The sequence below is a fragment of the Oreochromis niloticus genome, unplaced genomic scaffold (genome assembly GCF_001858045.2).
Source record: "Oreochromis niloticus isolate F11D_XX unplaced genomic scaffold, O_niloticus_UMD_NMBU tig00007864_pilon, whole genome shotgun sequence".
NCBI classification, from domain to species: domain Eukaryota; kingdom Metazoa; phylum Chordata; class Actinopteri; order Cichliformes; family Cichlidae; genus Oreochromis; species Oreochromis niloticus.
Window position 1 is genome coordinate 269,609 of NW_020328812.1, and position 12,681 is coordinate 282,289.

Genomic DNA, 12,681 nt, shown 5'->3' on the forward strand with positions numbered 1-12,681 from the left:
TGTGGGGGGTGCTCCGGGAGTAATGGGTGTCTGGCCTATTGTTACGGGCCATTCAGTCCTTATACAACCGTTGCAAGAGCTTGGTCCGTATAGCTGGCAGTAATTCGGACTCGTTCCAGGTGGGTGATGGGCTCCACCAGGGCTGCTCTTTGTCACCGATTCTGTTCATAATTTTTATGGACAGAATTTCAAGGCATAGCCAAGTGGCGGAAGGCTTTCACCAAGGCGACGTGACACTCAATTCAGGAAGACTGAGGACTTAAATACACACATGAGATGATGAGGGAAATGCAAGGCCTCAAAACATTATCCAAAGCAGTGCATGAGCATTCTGGAATTGACAATCCTTTAGAGGGGTGGATGACAATGGTGTTTGGGCAATGGAAAGGTTTTGTTTTGTCTATTATGGTTTCTCTTGCTACATTCTTAGCTATCGCTGTCACATGTGTGTATTGTTGCGTTCCCTCCATTAGAGCATTGGTGGTGTGTCTCATCAACAGAGGCATCATGGACCCAGTGCCGGAAGGATTGTTAGTGCAGACCTTGCAGAGAACATCACCTACATTGGCACCGGTAGACGATAACAACAGTAGAGGACCTTTGGGTCGTAGAAACTAGATATAAGGGGTGGGGTGTAGACTATATAACACACATCCTGTCTGTAATGCATTAGATCTGCCGGAGGCTTTGCGCGGTGCACATCTCCCTTCCGGAAGGTTTTACACTGAGTCTGCGTCTTCTCTGTCCAGCCTGAGGACTAAAAGAATCGGGTCAATAGTAGTGACCGAAAGAATGAGATCATGGATACAAGAGGCAGAAATGAGCTTCCTCTGAAGAGTGGCTGGCCTCTCCCTTAGAAATAGGGTGAGAAGTGCGGCCATCCGGGAGGGGCTCAGAGTAGAGCCGCTGCTCCTCCATATCAAAAGGAACCAGTTAAGGTGGTTCGGGCATCTGACAAGGATGCCTCCTGGAGTCCTCCTGGGTGAGGTGTTCCTGGCATGTCCTGCCGGGAGGAGGCCCAGGGGCAGACCCAGGACAAGACATTGTATCTCTCGGTTGGGTTGGGAACGCCTTGGTGTTCCCCCGGACAAGCTGGAGGAGGTGGCTGGGGAGAGGGAGGTCTTTTTTCTTAGGGTTCTACCCCTGTGACCCTGCCCTAGATAAGCAGGAGAAGATGGATGGATGGACGGATGGATGGATGGACGGACGGATAGATGGATGGATGGATGGATGGATGGATGCAATATATTATTGATTGATACTAAAATTTATCTGTAAATTTATTAATAAAACTCACAATTACCAGGAGTCTGTGAATTACTAACTTGGAAAGAGGGAACTTGTGTCAAGGGACTGTCAGGGTTCCTGGGTCGTTGACCCAGTGCTTTCAGTTTTGTTCATGTTCAGTTTATTTTGCCACTTCCATGTTCTCACTTCCTGCTTTTCCTGTGTCAGCTCGTCTCGTGTCATTAGCCAGATTATGTTCAGCTGTGTACTCACCGGTTTCTAATCACTCATCATTCAGCCTGTGTATTTATGTTCCTCAGTTCACCCAGTCCAGTGTCGTGTCATTGATGTTCGTATGATGTTATTGTTATGTTGTTCTCGTCGCTGTTAAGTTGTCCTCTGTTCAGTTCCGTCAGGTCAGCCAGTCAGTGTTTCATTCATTCATTCAGTCAGTCGTCCTGCCAGTCAGCCGTTTCCTACTTCCGTTCTGCTTGTTCATTCCACCGGCAATAAATACCAACCTTCACCTACCTACCTGTGAGTCCAGCGTTTGGGTCCTCCTTCTCTCATCCACGACACTAATCCTGACAGAATGACACGACCCCGCGTTGTGGACCCAGCGGACTCGGACCTTTTCGAGCGGCAGGAGGCAGCGCTCTCCATTTGGACGGAGAAGCTCAAGGGGAAACAGCGGCTCTTCGCGGAGCAAGAGCACATCTTCGAGGGAACTCGCCTGGCTCTGGGCGGGCCTCGGAGACGCCGCGTTCCCCCACCTGCTGCCTCACCTGCACCGGAGCACTCGCCGCGGAGAGTGGACGTTTCACGCCGCGCTGCGGCCGTTCCCTCTCTCGCGGGTCCGCTCCTCGCTCACACGCCATCTGCCTCACTCACCGGCTCTTCCACTTCGCCACGGCACAGCGGCTACGCCTCCCACCTCGGCTCAACGGAGGCTACCGCGCCAGAGGCTCATCTGTTTACCCCGCCCGCTTCCTCTTCCCAGAGAAAGCGGCGTTCACGCCGTCATAAAACGGACTATTCCCAGCAACTCCCGGCGGTGAGTCCCAGTGACTGTTTGCCACTTTCCTCATTTGATCCGTCACATAAAGTAAATAATAGACTCATCTCCGATCCATGGGGAACTTCCCTTTTAGACGATGATGTGGACTGGGAAGACTTTTTCTGCTCTGCTTCCCCAAAGACAGCTCAGTTAAAGACTGTAAATAGTGGTGGCGGAAGGACCAGACTTAATCCCGATAGACATGTCAATATCACTCACCCCGTCAGTATTTCCACTCCTATCAGCCAGCCTACACCCACACCTGTGCCAGCTCCCAGGAGGAGGGCAGCTGTGACCCAGCCTACCTCCACACCCGCTCCTGTTTCTCGGGTGGGGGTGACTGGTGTCCAGCCACCTCCCGTGCCTGTCCCAGCGCCTAGGCTGAAGGCAGCTAGAACCCAGCCTGACCTCCCTAGAGTCTCGGAAGAGCTAGCCTCTCCATCTAGTACTTCACCTCTTCATCCACCTCCTGACCCAGCCTTTCACGCCCTCGCATTATCACTGGTTAAGCTAGCCGAGGTTTCTCCTGCTCAGGCACCAGCTTTACTAGCCCAGGCTATAGCTTTATCTCCCTCATTAGCACAGTCTATAGCTCAACCACCAGCCACATCAACCACAGCTCCGTCATCAGCCTCACCCACCTCTATTCATCCCTTAGCATCCCCACTCCAGTCAGCTCCCTCTCCTGCTGTTCAGCCCCCGGTCCAGCCAGTTTACTCCCCTGCAGCTCAGTCACCTGCTCTTGTCCAGTCACCTGCAGCTCAGGCTGCTCCTGTCCAGTCACCTGCAGCTCAGGCTGCTCCTGTCCAGTCACCTGCAGCTCAGGCTGCTCCTGTCCAGTCACCTGCAGCTCAGTCTCCTCCCGTTCTCCAGTCACCTGTAGCTCAGTCTCCTCCCGTTCTCCAGTCTCCTGTAGTTCAGTCTGCTCCCGTCCTCCAGTCTCCCGTAGTTCAGTCTGCTCCCGTCCTCCAGTCTCCCGTAGTTCAGTCTGCTCCCGTCCTCCAGGCCCCCGTAGCTCAGTCTCCTGTCCTCCAGTCTTGTCCTCTCCAGCCTGTCCAGTCTGTCATCCAGTCTTGTCCTCTCCAGCCTGTCCAGTCTGTCATCCAGTCTTGTCCTCTCCAGCCTGTCCAGTCTGTCATCCAGTCGCCCGTCCTCCAGTCGGTTCAGTCTGTTATCCAGTCGCCCGTCCTCCAGTCGGTTCAGTCTGTTATCCAGTCGCCCGTCCTCCAGTCGGTTCAGTCTGTTATCCAGTCGCCCGTCCTCCAGTCGGTTCAGTCTGTCATCCAGCACCCTGTGGTTCAGTCACCCGTTCTCTCACCTTCTGTAGTCCAGTCACTCATTCACCATCCATTTCAGTTCCCGGACCCGAAGCCACAGCATCCAGAGCCAGCTGTGAGCTCTCCTGCTCCTCAGCCAGGGGTTTCCGCACCCGCTGGCCCAGCCTGTCTCCAGCCAGAGGCCTCCGCGCCTCCTGGCCCAGCCTGTCTCCAGCCAGAGGCCTCCGCGCCTCCTGGCCCAGCCTGTCTCCAGCCAGAGGCCTCCGCGCCTCCTGGCCCAGCCTGTCTCCAGCCAGAGGCCTCCGCGCCTCCTGGCCCGGCCTCGGCCTCACCTTCTGCCTCGCCTGGCCCGGCCTCGGCCTCACCTTCTGCCTCGCCTGGCCGGCCTCGGCCTCACCTTCTGCCTCGCCTGGCCCGGCCTCGGCCTCAGCTTCATCTGCTCCATCACCGCCGGCTCCCATGCAGTCGCCTGGCACAGCCTTGGCCTCGGCTTCTGCTCCGCCTGGTCCAGACTCAGCTTCGCCTGGTCCTGCGGCTGCCACGCCGCCGCCCGAGCCTGCACCTCGGAATCGCTGGCCACTTTCCAGGCCAACAGCTGGACGTCATCGCCAGCGTGGTCGACCACCGGACCTCCTCCTCAGTGGCCGCCGCCGCCTTCCTCGCGGCCGCCCACCGGACCTCCTCCTCAGTGGCCGCCGCCGCCGCCTTCCTCGCGGCCGCCCACCGGATCACCTCCTCAGTGGCCGCCGCCGCCTTCCTCGCGGCCGCCACCGGACCGACTTCAGCGTCGCCGCCTTCCTCGCGGCCGCCACCTGAACTGTCCGGGCTCAGCCACTGGCCACGTGGCCGCCCACCTGAACTGTTTTTGTTGTGGACTCCGTCCCTCCGTCCTGGGCCCCTCCGCCCACCCTGTTCTGGTTTTTCTTTCTTTTGGCCGTCGGGTGCCGGCCTTTGAAGGGGGGGTACTGTCAGGGTTCCTGGGTCGTTGACCCAGTGCTTTCAGTTTTGTTCATGTTCAGTTTATTTTGCCACTTCCATGTTCTCACTTCCTGCTTTTCCTGTGTCAGCTCGTCTCGTGTCATTAGCCAGATTATGTTCAGCTGTGTACTCACCGGTTTCTAATCACTCATCATTCAGCCTGTGTATTTATGTTCCTCAGTTCACCCAGTCCAGTGTCGTGTCATTGATGTTCGTATGATGTTATTGTTATGTTGTTCTCGTCGCTGTTAGGTTGTCCTCTGTTCAGTTCCGTCAGGTCAGCCAGTCAGTGTTTCATTCATTCATTCAGTCAGTCGTCCTGCCAGTCAGCCGTTTCCTACTTCCGTTCTGCTTGTTCATTCCACCGGCAATAAATACCAACCTTCACCTACCTACCTGTGAGTCCAGCGTTTGGGTCCTCCTTCTCTCATCCACGACACTAATCCTGACAGGGACAGAGACATACAGCGCAAAAAATTAAACTACAGTGGTACCTCGTTTATCGCGGGAGTTACGTTCTTAAAAATAACTTGCGATTAGGGATGGGTATTGATAAGATTTTAACGATTCCGATTCCATTTTCGATTCTGTTTAACGATTCGATTCTTTATCGATTCTCTTATCGATTCTTTTGAAAAAGGAGAACACTAAGGTCGATTAGCTTAGAACTTTGTTTTTATCTTCTCTTTGAACAAGATAGAAATTTAGGAGTAACATGGCCTTACAAACCCAACAGTGCGATTTCAAGAGAACCAGCCTTCAATGGGGTGTCACAGGGTCCCCAGGAAAAAAAATGTAAATGTAAAATAATAAAATAAATATTCTTCTGTACTATAACATAAATTATTCTGTAGCAATTACACACGAATATCCAGTAATGTCCCTGCCTACAATTAAACACCTTCACTTACCGAAAATCGGGGGCATCTGCTGTGACAAATGGGTGCAAGGCTTTGACCACAAACTTAGTCACTGCTCGGTGAGATTCATCTATCCTGGCCTGAAAGGAGATGCTAACGGTAGACTGCAGCGACAACTGCCACCATCTGAGCCAGCCAGACTCTGTCTCTCTCACCACGGTCACCTAAATGCACAGTAATGGCAGGTTTTGTAATAAAGCAGATCGCGCTAACATAATATGCACTGTTAGTTGATTATTTACCTGCCGCATTAACGGGAGAGGGCGTGCAGACGTTACCGCTGCTGCTGACTTCAGATTCACGAGTCCGGAGCAGAATTAAAAACACGACATTCATTTAAGGTCATCGCGTGTTTTGTGAGCAAATGCTTTTGCAGATTCGTGGTGTTTCCTCCCTTAAATGAAATATCTACTTTGCAAGTATTGCAAGTTGCCCTGTTGTCATCCGTTCTCGTAAAGTATAAACAAACTTTTGAGCGTTTGAGCCGCCATGTTTCCTGCCAGGTAAATGACGCTCCGCAACGTGGTGATGTCATTCGGGGCGACTGGAATCGATAAGGGAATCGTTTGCAAAAATGGCAAACGATTCCAAGGAATTGAAACAGTGGGAACCGGTTCTCAACAAGAACCGGTTTTCGATACCCATCCCTACTTGCGATAGGTGAAATCTGCGAAGTAGCCAGTTTTATTTTTTTACAATTATTATAGATGTTTTAAGACTATAAAACCCCTAACTACATGCTTTATACCCTTTTCTCAGACAGGCATGAACGTTTTCACACTTTTTAAGTACTATGTTCGTTTAGCATGTTCAGAAGTCCAACTTTTTGTGCTATGGTTAGCATCTTCCTCTGCCTCTTCGGTGCTACCGCAGGTGCCTTTGGGGGTGAGAAACATTTCGTCGACATTGTTGTATTTGTTGGGGAGAAAACTTACAAACATACAGTACAGCACTTCAGAGTCACACTGCTAGTGATCGAAGATTTATGTAAATTTGACAAGCTTAACAGAAGCTTAACGCATTCTGTACTGTGTAGAAGATTGATTGACAATGGCCTCCAGCCAAGATGCAGAACACAATGCTCTGTAAAAGAAATAAAAAGCATGCAAAATTGCAGACAAAAAATTCCACGAAACAGCGAGGCCGCAAAAGGTTAAGCGCATTATAGCGAGGGACTAATGTGCTTTGTTATTTTTTTATTTAAAACCTTTATTTAAAACCATGCATGTGCTGGCCATAATTGGATGCAAGAGGTCATCATGTAAGAGTCAAAGTTTTTTGTGACCGACCATTACTCAGAGTTACTTCCTTAAAGAGCAAAATATAAGGAGGAGATTTTAAATCTATGGAGCTTGAAAAGAAAAGTTTCTGGACTTCTTAATGTTAACTTATGGAAGTCCAGATGCTTTTCTTTACAACTTCTTTAGACTACGATGACCTGAGATGAATCAAGCACACAAATTGACTATGATATGTGGCATGCAGGTTACTGCTTCTGTCAATATTTAACAAAGCAAAAACCCCAAAAACAAAATTTGTTTTTTTTTTCTTGAACTCAAAATGCATATTGAGATGACCTGTCTGAGTCTCTGTTTAGAAAACAGTATAAACTTTTGTAAATCATTCATAAAAAATAGCCAAACCTATAAATACTATTTTGGGATGATACATACATATTATTTTTGCCTCATTATTAAATTTGGCCCATAGTCCAAACATATCTAAACTGAACAAGCTTACACTTGATCATGTCAGGGCAAAAAAAGAATTGAATTCCTAGTACTGATAATTGGATTGATTCAAGCATCAAAGGTAACTAATCCAACTGAACAGCAGAAGATGATTCCTTTGTGTTTAAAGACACATCCACACAATTATGCATTACTGAGTGTATTGAACTAATTTGAGTAACAGCTGATATTTAATTTCTTTATAAACTGTCTCGTGCTATAATTTCCTGATAGAAACCTGTCTTCTTTGCATTAAAGCCAAACAACAGCATGCTTTTCTCTGAAAACTAGCGTTCAGACTGAATGCAATTTAAGAAGCAAGTTCTGATGGTCAGGTTGAGTTTTGAGTGTAAGTGTTTTTACTTAACTGAGTTTACCCTAACTTTCTCCAACATCCAGCCTAACATGACTGATGGAAGAAAACATGAGCACGAGCATCACTTCCTGTTTGCTGAAGTGGATTTTCCGCTGTTTAGAAACCAAAGGCTTGTTTTTAAGAGACAGTTTAAATGGGATTAAAGAAAATGGCATGTTTGCACTGCAGTTTATATCCAACAAAATTAAACAGTTAAATCAAAGAGTTCATGTTACTAACAGCTCACCTCCTTAGTTCAGAGACCGCATTTCTTCTAAAGACGTAAGGTAATCTGGGGGACATGACAGACATACAGTTGCGTCCAGGTTCAGGTCCAGCAGGTCTCCCATGGATCCTGTTAGAGAAGAAAAATGTGTTTTTGTTTGCAGCCACTAAAGCTGATGGAATCTTAGAATAGCTTCATCATCTCAAAGAGAAACTGGTTTGTAGGCTGAGCATGAGCAGAAGGAAACTCCAAACTAGTGTTGACAGTGTAAGAACAAAGCGCCACCCAGATATAAACAGTCATTTATGCTGTGTAGGACTATTGATGGTCATACAGTAAGCTGTAGAAGTTTAAATGTTGGACATGTTTTATAGGATAAAGGAATTCCTTGTAGTGACTTCGTTTGAGATGCAGTTTAGAAATCAGGAAACAACATCAAGCAGTTCATTTAAATCAGACACCAAACTGACATCAAAGAGTTCATGTTACTAACAGCTCACCTCTCTGCAGCAGACACAGGCTCGACTTTTAAATCAAAGAGGTCTTCTTTAGACTCCCGCCACAGTTCAGGCCCAGGTTGGTTCCTGTGAATAATGATGGAGCAGTGATGTGAGTGCTGAGCTGTGACATGGAGAAGAGTCATGGACAGTTAGAGATGGTCATCTCACCTCTGAGCTTTGGTCTGGCTCTCATGTTCCCCACACAGAGTGCTTTTAGAGGGAGGGACTCCCTCCTCTCTGTCCTCACACTGATCCATGCTGCTCAATTCAGCTCACACACACTTTCTACCTTCACCTGCAGAGGAAACACAAATCATTCATGTGCACATCAACTGAAATCCTCCTTTCCATCATGTGTGCTGTCCAAATATCAGCTGCTTCTTTCCTGCTTCATCTCAGTGTCAGCTGGATGCAGTCAGACAGCAGTGTGAGGCAGAGGAAGCTGCCATCAGCTGCTCTACTATCAGTCCACTAGATGGAGCCGTGAAGCACACACGATGCATTCACTGACACACACCGAGATTCACTGTTAACAAGAAAAATAAGAAGTGACAGTTTGTTTCTGTAATTTCTGGACAATTGTGGAGAGCAAACCAAAGGAGAGCAGATTTTCACAATAACAGCAGTTTGTTTTCATTTTCAGTTGACTGCGTAGCTTTAATTGAAAGAGGATTAGAAGTTTAGGAGTTTCAGATCTTTGATCCGTACTGCCTCCCCTCTCCACAAAAGCTGGAATTGGCAGTTAGAGATGCTAAGATTTTCATTGGGAGTGACCAACAGGGACACAATTAGAAATGAGTCTATCAGAGGGACAGCTAAGCTCAAACACTTTGAACACAGAGAGAGACTGAAATCTGCACTTTGACTCAAATTATGTCTGTGTACAAACAGAAACCAATAACTGGTATTTGGTATTATCTAGTGCTGTCAGTGTTAATCTCGTTAAATGATGTTAACATCAACACCACATTTCTTCTGTCTCAACATTTGACTTTGCCTGTTGACATACCTGATAACTATGATCTAATTACCTGTTAATGTTTTCAGTCATTTAATATAATAATTTTGTTTCGTCTAATTAAGTCAGTCTGAATATCAGATCTAACAACCTTTGTGTTGTTGTCATAATTACCTCATACTGAAGCAGATCCAATATTTGTAAATGAGGATTTTTAATCAGACAGAAGTCAGCATGTTTAATTCAGTTCTATGCTACATGTATACACCTGCACTGTAATTATAAAGAACCCTGACCTCCAACAGCTGTTGACACTATAACTGTTATGGTCAAACAGATTTGTCATAGCAGTTACTGCTGCAGTTACTTCAGTAACTGTTACTGAAGTTAGTTCAGTTAAGTTACTGGTGCATTCAGTAACTTGTGTCACAACAACAACAACAACAACAACAACAATAATAATAATAATAATAATAATAATAATGCATTTTATTTGAGGACACCTTTCTAAAAGCCTTCGAACAATATCTACATGTTAATGTAACTTGAACTAAAAACTGATATTTTTTTCTTCAAAATTTTATTCTCACCAAGAAAAAAGCAAAAGTTCTTTAATGTCACTGCTCAACTTATACTATTAATATAAAACTTGTCACTGATATGTAAGCACCTTTATTGATTTATTAAAAAAACGTGTTAAATTTAATATAGTAACTTTTCTTCAGTCTGAGAAATGTAAAACCTGTTTTATCTTCCATCTTTGTTTCAGTGTGAACAGTTTGTTGGAGCAGAGCCAACAGTTCATTATATTTTTGACAGAGGCCTGACATGCTGAATCAAACCTATGTCTGTTTTACAAAGTCCTCTGCTCTCCCTCCATTTGCTGTCTCTGAAAACAAAAAGGGTGAGATCTTTAAATTAACACTGTGACAGCTAGATACACATCTTTAAACGATCTCAGTGATTGACAGACAAATGAAGGAAGACATCTGAGGCAGCTGAAACCCAAAACATATCCACAGACAACAGTTGCTATAGTTTTGCCAGACTGGTTTAGATTAATGCAGATTTTATAATAAAAACTGAACTCTTTGAAAGTGACTCACAGAGACATCCAACATTTAAATAAATGTTTATCAAAGAATAATAAGGCAAGTTTTTCATTTTTATTCCTTTTTTTTAGCCAAACTAAAAAACACTTCCTGTAAAATGTTATTCAGTTTGAGTTTTCCAAAATCATTTCACTGATCATTCTGAATAATGTATTTTAATTTTTTTATTCAGTTTTTATTTCTATTTTAACTTTTTTTTCTGGTTTAAGTTCTGAGTTAAGTTTTTGTGAACCACAATGATGTTTATCTGTTCTGTAATACTACTACCAGTTGGAGCAGAGCCAACAGTTTGTGGTGCAGTATTTTTAAGACTGACATGTTGAATTTATATCTAACACACATCTATAAAAAATATTCATTTACAAAGTCCGCTCTCTGTCTCCTACTGTTTTTGTAAATATAAAGAACCAGAGCTTAGAGTCTCTCCAGCGGAGATGCTTAGAGGTATACAATCAATTGCATATTGATAGAATGTCTCATACTTAGTAGGTCTTAAAGACTCTGTGTGCGTTCCAGAATACTCTGGCATACCACAGATGTCCTAAGGTCATGAGAGAGGTCGTATGCTATGATATATAGTATAGAAGGACACCTACTCTGTATCTGTGTATAAGAGCCCTTTGTTAGGGGACCGCTGACCCCCCCCCCCCCCCCCCCCACACACACACACACACACACACATACACACACCCACATACATACAGACACATGCCCACAGTACACGTACACACAGACTGGTAGTCTTTGTTCACATATATGCCTGTTTAAGATGCCATATGTTAATGAACATAAGAATATTCATGTAACCACAATGAAGAGCAGTGCTACAGAGGGGCTGACCAAGAATGAGTGGGGTTCAAGCAGCAGGGACAGCGCTTGGTCTGGTCATCTCCCTCGTCCACGAGATCAAACAAAGAGCTCTGGTGGGTTCTTTTGTTGCTGCAGTGGGTTCTCTCAATTGTTCCAGCAAAGTTTGTACTTAGACAAACCTAACAAAGAGGAAACCTCAGAGACTGGAAAGAATCAAAGTTGCACTTACTCAGCTTCTTCCCATGAACTTCCTTACTCTGCAGCTCTCTGCTGTCTGGACCAGGTCTGTGTAGAAACAGAGAAAATCCTCTGCTTCTTCTCTGTCACCAGTCCTCTGTGTCTGCAGGCTGCTGTCACAATAAACCCTTCGCAACATCAAAGAGTCTGAAGCTCAAAGGACAAAGATCAGATGCAAAACTCTGATATAACACCCACACAGTATATAGCGTTTCGCTAATAATTTTCTAGAGTTGATGTGGGTGTCTCTGCAGGCTTTAACAGTTTAAACACAGCAGGAGAAGTGATAAGAAGACTTTGGAAAACAAAAAAGTGTTGGACTGAGAATCCAAACAGCCTCACACTAGTCTCACCCTAACAAAGTGATCCAAAATGTCCTCCATGTTGAAACTACAATATGCAGAAGATGGACTACAACCCAACATGTGCATCTTAATTCAGCACATGTTGTGACCCTGCTGATTTCTGCAGGTCGTTTATAGGAGAAGAGCATGTGAAACATCAGGTTTGAGTTTAAAGAAAAAGAAACATTTAGGGTCAGATTTACTGATGTCTGCAGCAGCACAAAGACTTCTTTAGATGGTAAAAAACCACAAGAGCAAGAAGTGGATGAAGAAATGGGGCGAGTGGGGTCAGTGTGGTGCATGTCAGCTGTGCTCATGCTTTCACAAAGAACATGTGTATTCATTGGCAGCATTAAGGTGCACTTTAGTCTTCATAATAATAAAGTATTGTGACTTTATTATTGTGAATCCTCACAGTCATGTTGCAGCTCTGCTTTGCTTTAAGAAAATGTTCTACCAGGATGTTACTTTCCTAAACGTGTTCTCCAAATGTTCCCAAAGACTTTGTTCTAAGTAGTTCTACATGATGAAACATTCACACTAAGTTTAAGAAGGACACACAAACACCATCTGTCCTTTCATCATGTGTACAAACGTGTTCAGATGTCAAATGTACCGTGAATGGATGCAAATGTGGATCGTTCCAATAAAATGAGACAGTTTTGTAAGTGGATCCCAGTTTGAAGTTCATTGAAACCTATAAGAACATGTTATTCAAACCAACTTTATCCAACAGGAAGAAGCATCAGGGGAACAGGAAACATTCAAACATGTTTACTGTAAGAACTGCACAAAGGAAGGAAACACAATCCTACACACGACCACTTTAAAATGGACATTTAGCTTTTCAAACATCAGGGAGTGCTGCAATAACAACACTGTGCCCATTCTGATCAGACTGAAAGATTTATAGAGATTTATCCATGTGCTGGAAAAGGATTTGATATCAA

The 12,681-nt window shown here is 45.4% G+C and overlaps 1 protein-coding gene and 1 long non-coding RNA gene across 2 annotated transcripts; one reads left to right on the plus strand and one right to left on the minus strand.

The window, feature by feature from the left end:
• Positions 1-1,358: 1,358 nt before the first annotated feature.
• On the plus strand, positions 1,359-4,516 carry LOC112845554 (proline-rich protein 36-like). Its single transcript, XM_025904969.1, has 2 exons — positions 1,359-3,445; positions 3,581-4,516. The coding sequence occupies exons 1-2, from the start codon at positions 1,820-1,822 to the stop codon at positions 4,514-4,516; spliced, it is 2,562 nt and encodes an 853-aa protein (XP_025760754.1). The 5' UTR covers positions 1,359-1,819.
• Positions 4,517-8,529: 4,013 nt separating this feature from the next.
• Positions 8,530-11,516, minus strand: LOC112845555 (uncharacterized). The gene is made up of 2 exons (XR_003218397.1): positions 11,380-11,516; positions 8,530-8,565 (listed from the first exon to the last, which is right to left on the minus strand). It is a non-coding gene; the product is annotated as an uncharacterized LOC112845555 (long non-coding RNA).
• Positions 11,517-12,681: the final 1,165 nt, after the last annotated feature.